At 44.1% G+C, this 18,897-nt stretch overlaps 1 protein-coding gene across 3 annotated transcripts in view; it reads left to right on the forward strand.

Annotated features, from left to right (window-relative positions):
• The first annotated feature begins 774 nt into the window (after positions 1-774).
• LOC140186611 (metabotropic glutamate receptor 3-like) overlaps positions 775-18,897 on the forward strand; it is a 60,158-nt gene continuing 42,035 nt past the window's right edge. For 2 of the 3 annotated variants that reach the window (XM_072240958.1, XM_072240957.1), the window contains exons 1-2: positions 970-1,239; positions 6,604-7,462. In XM_072240958.1, the coding sequence (XP_072097059.1) occupies positions 985-1,239; positions 6,604-7,462 (1,114 nt within the window). In that variant the 5' untranslated portion in view covers positions 970-984. Of the gene's footprint in view, positions 1,240-6,603; positions 7,463-18,897 lie in introns of all 3 variants that reach the window. The other variant, XM_072240956.1, reaches the window with a different exon arrangement.

Consider the following 18,897-nt stretch of genomic DNA (forward strand, 5'->3'; position numbering starts at 1 on the left):
TGACAATTTTAACTGAAGGGCTAAGAAAAAAAGAATATGCACTCAGTGGCCATTTTACTGTGAACATCCCATAGGTAATAAAGTAGCTACTGAGTGCATGTTCATGGTCTTCTGCTGCTGTAGCCCATTCAATTCAAGGTTCAATGTGTTCTGTATTCAGAGATGCTCTTCTGCACACTACTCATGTAACACGTGGTTATTTCAGTTACTGTTGGCTTGATCCAGTCTGGCCATTCTCCTCTGGCCTCTCTCATTAACAAGGTGTTTTTGTCCACAGATCTGCCACTCATTGGATGTTTTGTTTTTGTTTTTTGCACCACTTTCTGTAAACTCTAAAGACTGTTTTATGTGAAAATCCCAGGATTTCAGCAGTTTCTGAGGTACACAAACCACCACGCATGGCACCAACAATCATTCCATGGTCAAAGTCACTTAGATCTCATTTCTTTCCCAATCTGTAGTTTGGGCTGAACAACAACTGGAGCTTTTGATCAATGTCTGTACACTTTTATGCATTGAGTTGCTACCATGTGATTGGTTGATCAGATATTTGTATTAATAAGGTTTTTCCTAATAATGTGGCCACTGAATGCACATTACAGACAAAACTTAAGCCACCTTTCTTTTTATTCTTTGCATTCCAGGAACCAGATCAGACCCTCTGTTCTGTATCCACTAGTCCCCACAGAAAATACCACCTTTAAAATTCCAATGGGTAAAAAATGAAATATAGCTACTCTCTAACTTCCCTTCGAGTCAAAGAAAATGCTGAAGATGTTTTCCAAGCTCCAAGCAGTTGCTTTGATTCTGATTTCCAAAGGATTTTTCTGCTTTTCACATGGTGAAAGTAACTTTGGCAAGAAGGAGATCAAAATTGAAGGGGACCTGGTTTTGGGAGGTCTGTTTCCCGTGCACGAGAAAGGCTCAGGAACAGAAGAGTGCGGCAGAATCAATGAAGATCGGGGGATCCAACGTCTGGAAGCCATGCTTTTCGCTATCGATGCAATAAATCACAACACCTACTTGTTGCCAGGAGTGAAGCTCGGAGTTCACATATTGGATACGTGCTCAAGAGACACATATGCCTTGGAACAATCACTGGAATTTGTGAGAGCCTCCTTGACAAAAGTAGATGAAACAGAATATATTTGTCCAGATGGATCATATGCAGTTCAGGACAATAATCCCTTAGCCATTGCAGGTGTGATTGGCGGCTCGTACAGTAGCGTTTCTATACAGGTAAGGTTCATATTATTTCAGTAAAGCTTAACCTCTGCAACACCGGGCTGAGAATGCTTTTACCTTGACTGCTTTCTGAGGTTCGAATCTCACTCATAGAGCAAATGAACGAGAACATGACGTCCATTTAGAACGGAGATGAGGAGGAAATTCTTTAGCCAGAGAGCAGTGAATTTCTGAAACTCATTGTCACAGGTTGCTGTGGAGGCCAAGTCATTGGGTATATTTAAGGCAGAGGTTAATAGCTTATTAATTAGTCAGAGCATGAAGGGATACAGGGAGGAGGCAGGAGATTCGGGTTGAGAGGGAAATGGATCAGACATGATGAAATGTCGGAGCAGACTCGATGAGCCGAAAGGCCTAATTCTGCTCCCTCATCTTATGGTTATGGTCTTATGGTAACACCCAGATCCCTAGCAAGCATAAACTAACCGGGCTGGTCCTCATACTCCTTTTGTCATTGACAATAGAACATAGAACAATAATGCATAGTACAGACTTTTCAGCCCATAATGTTGTGACAGTCCTCTAACCTACTCTAAGACCAATCTGACCCTTCCCTCCAACATAGTTCTGCATTTTTCTATCATCTAAAGTCTGTGAAGTGTCCTTAATGTATCTGCCTCTACCATTACACCTGACAAGGTACTCCACGCATCCACCACTCTCTGTGCAAAGAACATACCTCTGAAATCCCTCTATACTTTCGCCCAGTATCGTAAATATTACCCCTCTGTGTATAATTCATTTCCGTCCTGGGAAAAAGTGTCTGGTTATCTACTCAATCGATGCCTCTTATCATCTCTATCAAGTCACCTCACATCCTCCTTCTCTCCAAAGAGAAAACCCTAGCTCACTCAACCTATCCTCAGAAGACACATTCTATAATCCAGGCAGCATCGTGGTAATTCTCCTCTACACCCTCTCTAAAGCTTCCACGTCCTTCCAATGATAATAACATATCATGTTTCATTATGTATGAAAAATGTCTGTCATGATTGCAGGACACAAATATAAGGGATTTTCTATGGGTTATGTACTTTTAAAAAAATGGAAAATATATCACCAACACAGTGTGTCTGACAGAATCTGAGGAAGGAGAAATATTCCATCAGAAACTCCTCGAACTGAAATATTGACGCTGTCTCAGTTTCCACAGATGCTGCCTGACCAGCTGAATGTCTCCAAAATGTTCTGTTTTTATTTTCAGTTCTCCAGCATTTATAGAGCTTCTTTTTGATTCTCGATAAATGTTACTGAATTGATGGATTTTTAAAATTTTTTTATTGAGATACAGTGTGGAACAGGCCCTTCGAGCCACACCACCCAGCACCCCCCTGATTTAATCCTAGCCTAATCATGGCACAAGTTACAATGACCAATTAACCTACAAGCCCGTACATCTTTGGACTGCGGGAGTAAACCAGAGCACCCAGAGGAAACCCACTCGGTCACAGGGAGAAAGTACAAATTCCTTACAAGCTTCTCGCTCTGCTCCCCCTCTGCGATCTCTGCTACTCTTTACTTCACCCCCGACCCCTCTTCCAGTTTCACCAATCACCTGCCACTTTGTACTTCTTCCTCCCCACCCCCCACCTTCTAAAGCTGACTTCTCCTCTTCCCCTCTTCCTCTTCCAGTGGGAGAGCATTTTGGAGATAGTGATCACAATTCTATCTCCTTTACCAGAGCATTGGAGAGGGATAGGAACAGACAAGTTAGGAAAGCGTTTAAATGGAGAAAGGGGAAATATGAAGCTATCAGTCAGGAACTTGGAAGCATAAATTGGGAACAGATGTTCTCAGGGAAATGTACAGCAGAAATTTGGCAAATGTTCAGGGGATATTTGCGTGTTGTTCTGCATAGGTACGTTCCAATGAGACGGAAAGGATAGTAGGGTACAGGAACCATGGTGTACAAAGACTGTTGAAAATCTGGTCAAGAAGAAAAGAAAAGCTTACGAAAGGTACAAAAAACCAGGTGATAATAGAGATCTGCAAGATTATAAGGCTAGCAGGAAGGAGCTTAAGAATGAAATTAGGAGAGCCAAAAGGTGCCGTGAGAAGGCCTTGGTGAGCATTATTAAGGAAAACCCGAAAGCATTCTACAAGTATGTGAACAGCAAGAGGATAAGACGTGAGAGAATAGGACCAATCAAGTGTGACAATAGAAAAGTGTGTATGGAACCGGAGGAGATAGCGGAAATATTTAATGAATACTTTGCTTCAGTATTCACTACGGAAAAGGACCTTGGCGATTGTAGGGATGGCTTATAGCAGACTGCAAAGCTTAGGCATATGGACACTAAGATAGGGGATATGCTGGAGCTTTTGGAAAGCATCAAGTCGGATAAGTTACCGAGACTGGACAAGATGTACCCCAGGCTACTGTGGGAGGCGAGGGAGGAGATTGTTGAGCCTCTAGCAATGATCTTTGCATCATCAGTAGGGACGGGAGAGGTTCCGGAGGATTGGAGGGTTGCAGATGTTGTTCCCTTATTCAAGAAAGGGAGTAGATATAGCCTAGGAAATTATAGACCTGTGAGTCTTACTTCAGTGGTTGGTAAGTTGATGGAGAAGATCCTGTGAGGCAGGATTTATGAACCTTTGGAGAGGTATAATATGATTAGGAATAGTCAGCACGGCTTTGTCAAAGGCAGGTCATGCCTTCCGAGCCTGATTGAATTTTTTGGGATGCGACTAAACACATTGATGAAGGTAGAGCAGTAGATGTAGTGTACATGGATTTCAGCAAGACATTTGATAAGGTACCCCATGCAAGGCTTATTGAGAAAGTAAGTAGGCATGGGATCCAAGGGGACCTTGCTTTGTGGATCCAGAATTGGCTTGCCCACAGAAGGCAAAGAGTGGTTGTAGTCTGGTCATGTGCTGCATGGAGGATGGTGACCAGTGGTGTGCCTCAGGGATCTGTTCTGGGACCCCTTCTCTTTGTGATTTTTATAAATGACCTGGATAAGGAAGTGGAGGGATGGGTTAGTAAATTTGCTAATGACACAAAGGTTGGGGGTGTTGTGGATAGTGTGGAGGGCTGTCAGAGGTTACAGCAGGACATTGATAGAATATAAAACTGGGCTGAGAAGTGGCAGATGGAGTTCAACCCAGGTAAGTGTGAGGTGGTTCATTTTGGTAGGTCAAATATGATGGCAGAATATAGCATTAATCGTAAGACTCTTGGTAATGTGGAGGATCAGAAGGATCTTGGGGTCCAAGTCCATAGGACACTCAAAGCTGCTGCGCAGGTTGACTGTTTGGTTAAGAAGGCATACGGTGCATTGGCCTTCATCAACCATGGGATTGAGTTCAAGAGCCAAAAGGTAATGTTACAGCTGTATAGGACCCTAATCAGACCCCACTTGGAGTACTGTGCTCAGTTCTGGTCTTCTCACTACAGGGAGGATATGGAAACTACAGAAAGGGTGCAGAGGAGACTTACAAGGATGTTGCCAGGATTGGGGAGCATGCCTTACGAGAATAGGTTGAGTGAACTTGGCCTTTTCTCCTTGGAGCGACAGAGGATGAGAGGTGACCTGATGGAAGTGTATAAGATGATAAGAGGCATTGATCGTGTGGATAATCAGAGGCTTTTTCCTAGAGCTGAAATGACTAACATGAGAGGGCACAGTTTTAAGGTGCTTGAAGGTAAGTAGAAAGGGGATGTCAGGGGTAAGTTTTTTATGCAGAGAGTGGTGAGTGCGTGGAATGGGCTGCCAACGACTGTGGTGGAGGCAGATACAATAGGGTTTTTTAAGAGGCTCCTGGTTAGGTACATGGAGCTTAGAAAAATAGAGGGCTATGGGTAACCCCAGGTAATTTCTAAAGTACATGTTCAGCACAGCATTGTGGGCTGAAGGGCCTGTATCATGCTGTAGGTTTTCTATGCTTCTATGTTTCCAGTCCTGATGAAGGGTCTGGGCACAAAACATCAACTGCTTAGCCTGCTGAGTTCCTCCAGCATTTTGTGTGTGTTGCATTGGACAGGAATCGATCCCGGGTTGCTGGTTCAGTAAAGCGCTGAGCTAACAACTATGCTACCATGCTTGAGAGCTTGAGCTGGGGTAGTTACTGGGATTGATGGTAGATTCGTTTAAAGGGTTGACACAACATTGTGGGCCAAGGGTCCTGTATTGTGCTGCAGTCTTCTGTGTTCTATGTTTAAATATATCAAGGTGAAAAAACAGACTGCTTTAGATAAAAGAATGATAAGGTCACTGCCCTGTTCATAAACACAAGAGATTCTGAAGATGCTGGAAATCTTGAACACACACGAATGCTGGAGGAACTCAGCAGGTCAGGCAGCATCAATGGAGGTGGATAAACAGTGGATATTCCAGACTCTTCATCAGGACTGGAAAGGAAGCGAGTAAAGAACAGAATAAGAAGACTGGGGAAAGGGGGAGAAGTACAAGCTGTCGAGTGATAGCTGAGACTAGAGGAGGGGGAATGAAGTGCAAAGCTGGGAGGTGATAGGTGGAAGAGGTAAAGGGCTGACGAAGGAGGAATTTGATAAGAGAGGAAAGTGGGAGAAAAGAAAGGAAAGAGGGAGCCAGAGAGAGGTGATGGGCAGTTGATGAGAAGAGGTAGGTTGAGGGGGTAACCAGAATGGGGAATTGAAAAAGAGAGGAGGGAGGGTGGAGAAATTAAGGGAAGTTGGGGAAAATGATGTTCATGCCATCAAGTTGGAGCCTACATAGACAGAATATAAGGTGATGCTCCTCCGATCTCTCATCATGGCAGGAAAGGAGGCCATGAAAGACATGGGAATGACAAGTCGAATTGAAATAGGTAACCACCAGGAGATCCTACCTTTCATAGCGGATGGAGCAAGCGGTTTCCTCCATTCTGGGGCAGGTCCCATCAAACTCAAAGAGGCTGCACCGGGAGCATCAAATGCAGTAAAGGACCCCAACAGACTCGCAAGTGAATTGTCACCTCTGCTGGAAAGAATATTTGGGGGCTCTTACTGGTGGCAAATGAGGAGGTGATTGGGCAGGTGCAGGAAGTCTTCCACTTTGAGATTCAGATTTATTTATCAGATACATCAAAACATCCAGCAAAATGTGTCGTTCGTATTAACAACGAACAACACCTAATGATAAGTGGGCGGAGAGCGATCAGCGAGGAGGGAACGAGTGGTCAGTAGAGTTATGTAGAGAGCAATCCCTATGTAAAGTGGGGGAGGGGAGGGTACGTTCTGAGATTGAATCCCATTGTAGGTGACGGAAGTTACAGAGAATACTGTGCTGAATGCAGAGGTTTGTGTGGTGGTAGATGAAAATAGGACTTGTATATGATTATTGAGGTGAACCCATAGCTTATAACTAAGGTCAATTTCAACGTCTTCTGCAGGTTGCAAATTTGCTAAGACTCTTCCAAATCCCTCAGATCAGCTATGCTTCGACAAGTGCAAAACTCAGTGACAAAAGCCGCTACGATTACTTTGCAAGAACGGTCCCTCCCGATTTTTATCAAGCTAAAGCCATGGCAGAGATCTTGCAGTTCTTCAACTGGACCTATGTGTCAACCGTCGCCTCTGAGGGTGACTATGGAGAGACGGGAATTGAAGCCTTTGAGCACGAAGCAAGGCTTCGAAATATATGCATTGCCACATCAGAGAAAGTAGGCCGGTCAACCACAAAGAAAACCTACGATGGCGTCATCCACCAGCTTCTCACCAAAGCCAATGCAAATATCGTGGTCCTATTTACACGTGGCGATGACGCCAGGGAGCTTCTCGCTGCTGCCAGTCGGTTGAACATTTCGGGATTCACTTGGATTGCCAGCGATGGATGGGGAGCCCAGGAAATTGTTGTCAAGGGAAATGAGCAGGTTGCCAATGGCGCAATCACTCTCGAACTAGCTTCCTACCCCATCAAGGAGTTTGACAAATACTTCCACAGCCTCCATCCCCACACCAACAAACGCAACCCTTGGTTTAAGGCGTTCTGGCAACAGAAGTTTCATTGTCTACTCCAAAGTGGCCGGTCACGTCAGAAGTTGTGTGACAAGAGGCTCTCGATCAACAGCTCCAACTACGAACAAGAGACCAAAATTATGTTTGTGGTCAATGCAGTCTACTCAATGGCACATGCCATTCACAAGATGCAGCGAATGTTGTGTCCAAATACTACCAGACTCTGCAATGCTATTTTACCACTGGACGGAAAGAAATTGTATAAAGAATACCTGCTTAAGGCTAACTTCAGTGGTGAGTACCCTCTCAATGCACCGTTGCAAAGGCAAGCTTTATCTTTATTGGTTTTGTTCCATGTTGTTGGATCTGGCTGCTTAATTCTTAGGTTAGACTGTTAAATTTTTGCAGTTTAATAATCGTCTGCTTGTTAATTACTTTTATATAATTACTTATATGCATGTAATTGCCTAATATGCTTCCTAATGGTCATGGTATGTATATGCAATTGTTCAATGATTCTTCTGGTGGCTATATAGGTATGATTCTGGAAGCTTCCCTTGGTATTGCATTATTGAAAAAAGAGCTATCTCATTGGTTGACTCTTATCTACAAATCTGAATGGAAGTTTCCTTACCTATGGGCATAAAAGAGCTGCACTATGAGGTCGGTGCCACCTTAGATCTTAGCTTTCCTTTCACTTAGTAGATCTCTAACACCGTTCATTTCAGTTTCTCTTTGTTCTATTAGCACTTAGTAAAATGATCCTGAAGCAACACGTTTTGTGCCTTTTTCTTGACCTCTGAAAGAACCTTGGATTAAAACATTAGAATCCAACAATGTCTTGGCTGTAGATGTAGTTGGAGAGAGCCAGATGGTGAATTTGTTTGTTGTATTGTCACTGATGGTTAAAGGAAGAGGTTTAAGGTCTGTTGAGATGGTGATGATCAAGCATGTGTATTACCAATTATCAGTCCTTTCTGAGATGTCACCAGGTCTTGCTGCATGCTGGCCAGAGCTGAGGATTTGTAAATGCGGTGAGATATGAAAATTAGCAGACATGAAGTAACTTACTCCCACTCTGTCCCTTTCCTCTCTCCTACTGACCTTTCTGAGTGGAAACACAACCAGTGTTCAGTCCCTCTACTGCATGTCAGCCAAGAACCGCCATTGGATCCTGTCCCATCTGTCTGTGTCTGACCCTGCTCCCCCTCTTCTCATGACTGCCATCGGGCAGGAGGTGCAGGAATCTTGGGCCCCACACCACCGAGTTCAGGAATAGTAGTTGCCCTGCAGCCATCAAGCTCCTGTCCTGGCTTCACTCGCCTCAGAGCTGAACTGGTTCCACTTTTGGGGACTTTGCAGCTCCTGTTTGCAGTATTACTTGTTTGCATTTTGATTAATTTGCACGATTTGCCCTCTTTTGCACATTGGATGTTTGCTGGCTTTTGTTATGTATGGTGTATCGCGGATTCTATTTCTTCTATTTCTTTGCTTTCCCATGGGTGCCTTCAAGAAAATGGATCTCAAAGTTGTATATGGTATGCAGACACCATCTGCATCCCTCTGTTATTTTACATCTCTCAGCTCCCAATCTCTAACACTATTCCCACTCTCTCCTCCTCAACTGGATCCACCCATTACCTCCCGGCCTCCATCGCTGTTCCCAGTCTCCCCTCCTCCATCTGCCTATCACCCCTCCCCTCACCTGTATCCACCCATCACATCACAGCCTCTGTTCCTATTCCCATTCTCCTCTCCTATCTGCCCATCACCCCTCCTACCAGCCAGATCATCCCCACCCCTTCCCCTCACCTCTTTACACTGGCGTTCTCACCTCGATTCTTTCAGGCCACAGAAAGGGTTTAGATTAGATTTTTTTAGATTAGATTATGAGGACACTTAGTGCTTGTTTATTGTCATTTAGAAATGCATGCATTAAAAAATGATACAATGTTCCTCCAGAATGATATCACAAGAAACACAGGACAAACCAAGACTAAAACTGACAAAACCACATAATTATAACATATAGTTACAACAGTGCAAAGCAATACTGTAATTTGATAAAGAGCAGACCATGGGCAGGGTAAAAAAAAGTCTCAAAGTCCTGATAGCCCCATCATCTCACGCAGACGGTAGAAGGGAGAAACTCTCCCTGCCATGAATCTCCAAGCGCCGCAAACTTGCCGATGCAGCATCATTGGAAGCACCCGACCGCAGCGGACTCCGAGTCTGTCCAAAAACTTTGAGCCTCCGAACAGCCCTTCAACACCGAGCACCGAGCGCCATCCGCTGCCGAGCGCTTCGACCCTGCCCCAGCTGCCGAGCAACAAGCAAAGCCGAGGACTCGGAGCCTTCCCCTCCGGAGATTTTGGATCACACAGTAGCAGCAGCAGCGAAGCAGGCATTTCAGAAGTTTCACCAGATGTTCCTCCGTGCTCTCACATCCGTCTCCATCAAATCAGGATTGTGCACGGCACCCTACTTGACAAATAACAGACATCACCACTGGAGTGGCCGCTGCGAGCTGCGTCACGCTGCCATGATCTCCTCTCCAAAGAGGTTTCAACCTAAAACACTGATTGTCTATCTGCCTCCACAGATGGTGCGTGACCTATTGATTTCCTCCAACTTCCTGCTTGTTGTATCCCCTGGCCTGATTCACAGCTACCATCAGGGAGGAGGTACAAGAGACTTAGGTTCCACACCACCACGTTCAGAAAAATTTATTACCCTACCACCATCAGGCTCCTGAACTGGCGTGGATAACTTCACTCACCTCAGCTCTGAACCGATTCCACAACCTAGCGACTCACTTTCAAGGCCTCTACAACTCATGTTCTCAGTATTACTTCTTGTTATTTGTACAATTCGTCTTCTTTTGCACATTGGTTGTTTGTACATCTTTTAACGTATGGAAAGGAAAGGTACGTCGCATCCGGAATTTCTCCAGTTAGCAGACAACTTCCGTCCACACCACTGTGACGTAGACGGAAGTCGTGTACGAGGCAAGTTACAGCAGTGGTTTGCCATTGCTTTCTGCCAGGTGAGCTTTCAAAGAGATCACCAGCTCGTAACCCAGCACGGATGGAAAGCGTGCAGGAGAGCTGGCTGGATTTGAACTCGGGATCTTTTGTCCCGTAGATTTTCATAAGTTATTTTCCTGTAAATGCCTGAAAGAAAATGAATCCCAACATTGTTAGATTCTAAAGTTTTTAATCCAAGGTTCTTTCAGAAGTCGGCGGAGAGCCACAAAATGTGTCACTTTATGTGTCAATAGAACAAAGGGAGAGTTGAGAGTGGACAGTGATAGAAGTTACTAATTGAAGAGAGGGAGAGTCTAAAAAAAACTAAGATGGTGCTGCCTTTTGGTCAAATATTTTTATACCTATAGATTTTTTTTCATTTATTTTTTAATTTTTTGAGATACAGCATAGAAGGGGCCCTTCCAGCCCTTTGAGCTGTGTCGCCCAGCATCCCCTGATTAAACCCTAGCCTAACTACAATAATTTACAATAACCAATTAACCTACCAACTAGTTAATCATTGGAATATGTAAGGAAACCGGAGCACCCAGGGGAAACCCACACTGTCACAGGGAGAACATACGAACTCTTTACAGACAGTGGTGGGATGGAGGTGGTATGTTCTCGCTGTGATGGCTTGGATTTCCTCCAATAGGAAAAATTCCATTCAAATTTGTAGATAAGAGTCAATCAATGAGAAATCTTTTTTTTTGTAATTTATTTTTTATTGAATTTCATCATCAAACAAACATTTCCATAAGATGTATTTCAGATACTGTACATATATATCAATCCTTATTCAAATAATGCAGCACCAAAAGTAGCTTCAAGGATTTTACAGAATTATAACAACATAAACATTAGGGGATACACTGAACAACAGTATATACATACTGTGACTAATAGGGAGCATACTAACAGCTACTTGATTATAAGTAATAAGTATAAATTACAAACAGGTAATTAATTGTTAAACTACAATTAATTGAAAACAATTAATCAGTCAGATATAATAAGGCAGTATATGGTAACATGTAGTATACGTACTATGATAATAAATTTACTTTGACTTGACTTTGATTTTGATTGTGCCATGCAGGAAAGATCACTCACTAAACAGCTGGTAGTGTAGCATCTTCCTGCACAACCAGGGCCTACACACACAGAAGAAAACCATAAGACCATATGAAAGAAAAAAAACTTGCTAGAAATCTACTTAAAATTTCTGTGTATGCTTGCCCAAGTCTGTTGTCACCGAAGCCTGTTGAACCAAAGCAAGATCACTCTAACACCATTCACTCCAACAATGGTTGCTCCACTTACACCTCATTTCTTTTTATTCACCTTTGCTGAGTGCCTTATGATTGCAGCCTGCCTAGAAGTTTCAAAAGGCATTGAGCTCTTTTTAAACCTTGCACCATCTCAGCCAATCCAGTGACTGATCTCATTGATTGCAGCCCACTGAAAACTCAGCAAGAAATCAGTAACAGTAGGGATGGAGTTGTTGTAAAGAATTGACATCCTGTTTTGAAGAACTCTAGTTTCGTATTCCTGAGGTGGTCTCATTCTGTTATTGAAATGGACATTGCATATCCTATATAATAACAGACAAAAAAACACCAGAGGAGTTTAGCTGGTCAGGCAGCCAATGCTTCGGGCTAAGACTGTTCATCAGATCAGCTGCCTGACCTGCTGAGTTCCTCCAGCATCTTGAATGTGTTAACCTGGATTTTCAACATCTGCAAAATCTCTTGCTTTTCCTATATAATAACTCCTTGGCAGCAAGCAGCAACCAGGAACCTCAATTTCTTTGATACAATTTGGTTAGGGTCGATGGGGACATATCAAAATCCTTTAGCATCATGAGGAAGTAGAGATGCTGGTGAGCTTCCTTGGCCATGACATCACTGTGGTTAGACCAGGATAGGCTATTCAGTAAAACTAAGTGATTGTGGAATATATGAGGTTAATATATCGATATTATGGTTTCCATGGTGATTATCACTTATTTCTATTTCCTGCTAACAGAAAGATCTTGTAATCCAGGTTAAACCCAGAAATAAAACCATGGAAACCCAGAAATAAAACCATGGAAACCAACAGTTCTAACATACAAAATATTATTTTGCAGGAATTGCAAAGGAAATGGTCACGTGTATATTACTAACAGTTCAGATCTGTGCAGTTAGCTTTTTTTATATTCAATCTAGGTTTTTTAAGGTACAGCTATTAAAATATTCCATTTCCTGGTCCAGGGATATCTCAGATTTAGTATTAAAATGTGGCTCAGTCTGTCTGCTGCCTTCGTTAGCTCTGAACTGATGGTACACTAGTCCAGAATACTTTAGTTTTATCTTTAGATTAGCTTTATTTGTCACGTGTACAATAAAACTTTGAAACACACAGTGAAATGCAGTGTGGGGAGGATGCTTCCTATAGTGGAGGAGTCTAGGAGCAGAGGGCACAGGCTCAGAATGGAAGGATGTCCCTTTAGACAAGAGATGAGGAGGAATTTCTGTAGTCAGAGGATGCTGATTCGATGGAATTCATCGCCACAGATGGCTGTGGAGGCCAAGTCATTGGGTATATTTAAAGCAGAGGTCAATAGGTTATTGATTATTATGGTTGTCACAGGGTGAAGGCAGGAGAATGTGGTTGAGAGGGAAAATAAATCAGCCATGATTGAATGGTGGAGAAGACTCAATGGGCCGAATGGCCTTACGTTGCTCCTATGTCTTACAGTTAGCATCAACGACCAACACAGTCTGAGGATGTGCTGGGGGCAGCCCGCGAGGGGCACCACTCTTCCAGTACCAACATAGCATGCCCACAGCTTACTAACTCTAACCCATATGTGGGAGGAAACCAGAGCACCTGGAGGAAACCCATGGGGTCATAGGTAGAACATACAAATGCCTTACGGACAGCGGCGGGAATTGAACCCTGAGTTTTGGCACGGTAAAACATTACTACTGTACAGTGCCACCCTTACAAGGTCCAGTGACACATTGTAAGAAAGAACTTCAGGACCTCAAGATCTTTGATGTTGGCAAGCTGCATTAGGGTCTTCCTCAATAATTCTTATCTCGTAGTTCTGTGTCCACCCCCTTTCCCCAGCCCCATTCCCCACAGGGTTGGGCCTGTCATTTGCTCACCCTCCCTCGGCCTGGCCCCCAGCTGCAACCAGTCTCTACTCCAGGTCCTTGCATCTCACAGGGAGATGGGTGGGTTTTGACAGATACCAACATGAGTTCAGCCTGCTGCGTGTTGCATATACTCTAATATACTGCTATACCACATGGTGTAAGTTCCTCACAACTTATCTCTATCCAACCACTGTCTCCAACTTGTTAGGTACTTTTTTGATGTCCAATGCTGAATTAACAGAAACTTCTTGCAACCAAATATTACCTATCTGACCCAAGGATGAGTTGCCAGTCACCATCCGGGACATGCCCTCTTCTCGTTACTGCCATCAGAGAGGAGGTACAGGAGCCTGAAGACCCACTCTCAACATTTTGGGAGCAGACAGAGGGGCAGAATTTAAGCGATTCAGCCCATTGAGTCTGCTCCACTATTTATTCTCCTGCTTTCTCCTCATAACCATTGATGCCCTGACAAGTCAAGAACGTATCAGTTGCCGTTTTAAATGTACCCAGTGACTTGGCCGTCTGCCATCTGTGGCAATGAATTCCACAGATTCCCTATCCTCTGGCTTATTCCCCTCTGCCATCAGGTTTCCGAGCAGACAATGAACTCATGAACACTACCTCACTATCCCTCCTTTGTACTGTTCATTTATTTACAGTTTACTGTAGCTTATAGTAATTTTGTTATGTCCTGCACTGTATTGTTGGCACAGAACAGATTCCATGACATATGTCAGTGATAACAAACTTGATTCTGATTGAGATAAGTTCTCCTCAGCCTGATTCCCTCACGGTAACAACACTTCTCCAGCTGCTGAAAGTGCTCGAGAAACCCCCCTGGCCCCTGGTCACCGCTGGACTCATTCATTCCTCTGCATTCCTGCCCTCCCCTTCGTCCCGCACCAGTAAGTTTGAGCTCATTCACACACTGCTGTCCATCTCCTCAGCGACTCAAACTCATGGTGGCCTCCCTCCACCACAATTGGCAGGCAGCTGGTCAGTCCTCCAAGAGCCCCAGCCTACCATGGTAGGAGGGAAACAGGCCAAACCGGGACAATTGGGACTAGCTTACCAGAGGTAGTATGGATGACTTGGGCTGAAGAGCCTTTCCTCTGTGCTGTTTTGCACTCTCACACCCTGGGGCGCCACGGTCACGCGACGCTAATACAACTTTGGGCATGGGAGTTCGCAGTTCATTTCCACCATCCTCTGTAAGAAAGTTTGTACGTTCCTCCCGTGTACGCATGGGTTTCCTCCGATTTCCGTGCCGGTTAGTAGGTCAATTGGTCATTGTAATTTGTCCCGTGATTAGGCTAAGGTTAGTTAGCTGGGTTGCTGGGCAGTGTGGCTGATTGGGCCAGAAGGGCCTGTTCTGGACTGTATCTCTAATTAACCCTCCCCTTTTGTAATCATTCCACTCCCAGCAGCGCCTTCACTTGCTTAGGTTCCAGACTCTGCAATTCACTACCCAAACATCTCTATTTCTCGGCCCACATTCCAGATGTTCCTGCCTGGATCACCCACCCTGTCCTTGTGTTACTGCCTTCTGGAGCCTCTCCAGTGCCAGCACATCCTTTCTCACATATGGGGCCCGAAACTTTTCAAAATACTCCAAATGTGGGCTGACCAATGCCTTTTGTGCTGCGTCGGATCTGGAGTAACAATGATTTTGTTCTACTTTACACTCGTGTACTGGAAATGACATTAAACGAACTTGAATCTTAATGTGCATCGCAGGACTCTGGGCATTTCCCAGGGAGACCTTGACGGTCCCTGTAATTCCCACAAGCCCTGGCATCAGCTGAATTCAAGACGATGAAAGCCAATTTGAAGTGCCGTGGGAAGATCGAAGTATGTATAGCTGTCTTGACAGGTATTGACAACGCACAGTATTCAGTTTGGGCAGCGTTGGACTGCAGTAAGCTCTGAGATACAGCAATTAAAAAAAAACCCTTGTAACAAACTCCAGCCTTTGAAAAAATGGCAGAAAATCTTGTAATAAGCAATTCTCCACTTGTTACTTGGACAAGTTCCAGCTATTTATGTTGTGAATTTTGTGGCTGTCAGTGGAATTGGCTGAGCAATTACAGCAAACCATCTCTCTGGGAACTAAGTTGTCAGGCGCTCCTGAGCACCCTGCTCATTCCGCGGTCATGTTCGTAACCCTAAGCCTCAGGGATCTGACCCCACGGCGGCTCAGATGAGTGGCAAGGCTGAAGGGAGGAGTGCAAAGACAGAAACGAGTTCAGAAATGCTGAACACTGGGACTAATAATGAATATTAATAGCCTGTAAGAGAGTGGGAATATTGAATGAATGAATGAACGAGATTGTGGGAAGAATCCTTTAGAACGGGTGGTAGTGGCAGAGAAGTTCAAACGTGGAAATGTTATGAGACTGAATTCAGTCGAAATGCCAGCAGAGCCTAGTGTACAGACCATGTAGTAAGTGTTTACATTGGATGTATTCAGCCATGTTAAACCAGCAACTACAATCAACCTGCTACACGGCTTGGACCTTGCTGTTGTAACACCAGGGCTAAGTACATTCAGTGACCACTTTATTGTGTACGTCCTATACCTAATGAAGTGACCATTGTGTGTATGTTCATGGTCTTCTGCTGCTGGAGCCCATCGACTACAAGGTTTGATGTGTTGTGCATTCACGGATGCTCTTCTGCACATCACTGTTGTAACACGTGGTTATTTTAGTTACTGTCATCTTCCTGTCAGCTTGAGCCAGTCTGACCTCTCGCACTAACAAGGCGTTTTCGTCCTCAGAACTGCCACTCACTGATTTCCTTTCTTTTTCTTTCCGCAACATTTTCTGTAAACTCTAGAGACTGTTGTGCATGAAAGTCCCAGGGAGATCAGCAGTTTCTGAAATACTCAAACCACCCCATCTGACACCAATAATCATTCCATGGTTAAAGCCACTTAGATCACATTTATTTCCCATTCTGATGTTTGGTCTGAATGACAACTGAACCTCTTGACCCTGTCTGCGTGCTTTTGTGCATTCAGTTTCTGCCATATGATTGCTGATAAGATATTTGCACTTACGAGCAGGTGTACCTAATAAAGTGGCCACTGAGTGCATCTGCCTAGGGCAAAGGAGCGCTTCAGAGAGGGAATCAGGTCCCAACAGGGCATCCCTCTGAAAGACAGACCAGAAATTTACGTCAATGGCAAGAGTAGCATTTACTGCCCATCTTTGTTGCCCTTGAGAAGGGTAAACATACGAGAAATGTTTAATGACCTGTTCTCACTGGTGTTTATAAGAACGAGGGGAATCTCATTCAAACCTGTTGAATATTGAAAGGCATATATAGAAGTTTATATGAAGTGGATACAGTATTTTCATTAGTGGAAGAATCTAGGATCCGAGGGAACAGCCTCAGAATCGAAGGATGTCCCATTGGGTCAGAAATAAGGAGGGATTTCTTTAGCCAGAGGGTGGTGAATCTCTGGAATCTGTTGCCACAGACCAAGTCATTGGGTACATTTCAAGTGGTGGTTGATAGGTTCTTGACTAGTAAGATCATCAAAGGTTGTGGGGAGGAGGCGGGAGAAGGGGTTGAGATGAATAATAAGTCAGCCATGATGTAATGGGGGAGCAGACTTGATGGGCCAAACATCCTAATTCTGCTCTTATCTCTATGGTGTTGTGGTTTTATTTGGTAACTGAGGTGATTAGTTTGGTACAACATTGTGGGCCGAAGGGTTTGTTTCTATGCTGTTATGTTCTGTGTTCTTTCTACTTCAAATTAGCTCTGTTATGTCGATTAAGCAGGATGTATAACGACACAGCCCCTCCTACGATTGCCAGTGACGCCAGAGGTCTCCTTTATCCCTCTTTTTTTCCTCACAAAACTGCAAACATTTATTCACTCACGAAGTATGCAAAAACAAAAATCAATTGTTAAGACAGTTAACAATTTCAAACAAAAATATGATTACTACTATTCTGAAAAAAAATTCAATTCTCTGTGGCGGTGAGCCACTATTCCCAGAAATCTCCCACTGTACCCATAGTGACCGCATGCTCCCTCTCAAAGGATACTCCGCCACGACCATAACCCTGGTAGAGGGGCAGGCAACCAGCTCGGGCAGAGCCCTCGACATGCCCGTCACCTGGGCCTGTGAATAGCCATCTTGGCCAGGCCCAGGAGGAAGGCCACCAGTAGGTCCCCTGAGCAAGTCGCACCCCACCCTCACATACTGAGTCCCCAGTTGCATTTCATGGGATGGAGGTGAATGTAGCTGACAAGGAGTTAACAGCCAGGAGAAAGGCAGTGCCTGAACAGCGACTTGGACCCTGGACCCTCAATTAAAAACTTGATGCTCTACTGACTGAGCTATCCAATCCTCTTTCCAGTTGCATTCACGATAATGAGGATGACAATGAGATAATACCCGAGAACCAAAAAGCTGAAAAAAGTAGTGGACACAGCCCCATCTATCATGGGTAAAGCCCTCCCTATCTCTAAGCAAATCTACCTGGAATGCTGTCGCAGGAAAGCAGCATCCATCATCGAGGGCCACCACCATCCAGGGCATGACCTCTTCTCGCTGCTGTCATCAGGAAGAAGGAAGAGAAGCCTCAGAATTCACACCATCAGGTTTAGAAACAGTTATTACCCCTCAACCATCAGGCTCTTAAACCAGAGGAGATAACTTTGCTCACCCCAACACTGAACTGTTCCCACCACCCATGGACTCACGTTCAACACCTCTTCATCTCACCTTCTCGATATTTATTGTTTGTTTCTTTGTTATCATCTTACTTTGTATTTGCACACTTTGTTGTCTTTTGCCTTTCTTGTTGTGTATGGAGTTTTTATCGATTCTAGTGTTTCTTTGTATCAACTGTGTATGCCCACAAGAAAATGAAACTCAGGGTTGTATATACTGACATATATGGACCTTGATAATAAGTTTACTTTGAACTTTGAACTTTAAACTACTCCAGCTCTGGTGAAAAATATAACAGTGGAAGATGTTTATTTTGTGCTAATCTGAACTATCCCATTTCCTTGAGCCAACAGTCGCATTCCTTCAATATAAGGACAAAAATTGCTGGAAGAACTCAGCACATCAGCAGCAGCTTGAAGAGAGAAACAGAGTTAATATTTCTCAACTAGGAAATGTTACCACCATACCTCTCTGCACAGGCACATGTTGACCTGCTAATGGCATCTGTTTCCATGTCAATGTCAGAATCAGGTTTAATATCACTGGCACATATCATGAAAATTGTTGTTTTGTGGCAGCAAAGTTAAAGTCAGGACTCTGGGCCAGTCAAGGACATAGATTTTCTTCATTTGAAGCCATTCCATGGTTGCTCTGTCAGTGTGCTTCGGGTCATTGTCCTGCTGAAAGACAAACTTCCTCCCCCATTTAAGCTTTCTGGCAGAGGCTAGCAGGTTTTTATCCAGGATCTCTCTGTATTTACCAACATTCATCTTCCCATCAACCCTGACCAGATTTCCAGTCCTTGCAACTGAAAAGCATCCCCATAGCATGGTGCTATCCCCCGCTATACAGAAGGGATGG

The sequence above is a fragment of the Mobula birostris genome, chromosome 23 (assembly GCF_030028105.1).
Source record: "Mobula birostris isolate sMobBir1 chromosome 23, sMobBir1.hap1, whole genome shotgun sequence".
Lineage (NCBI taxonomy): Eukaryota > Metazoa > Chordata > Chondrichthyes > Myliobatiformes > Myliobatidae > Mobula > Mobula birostris.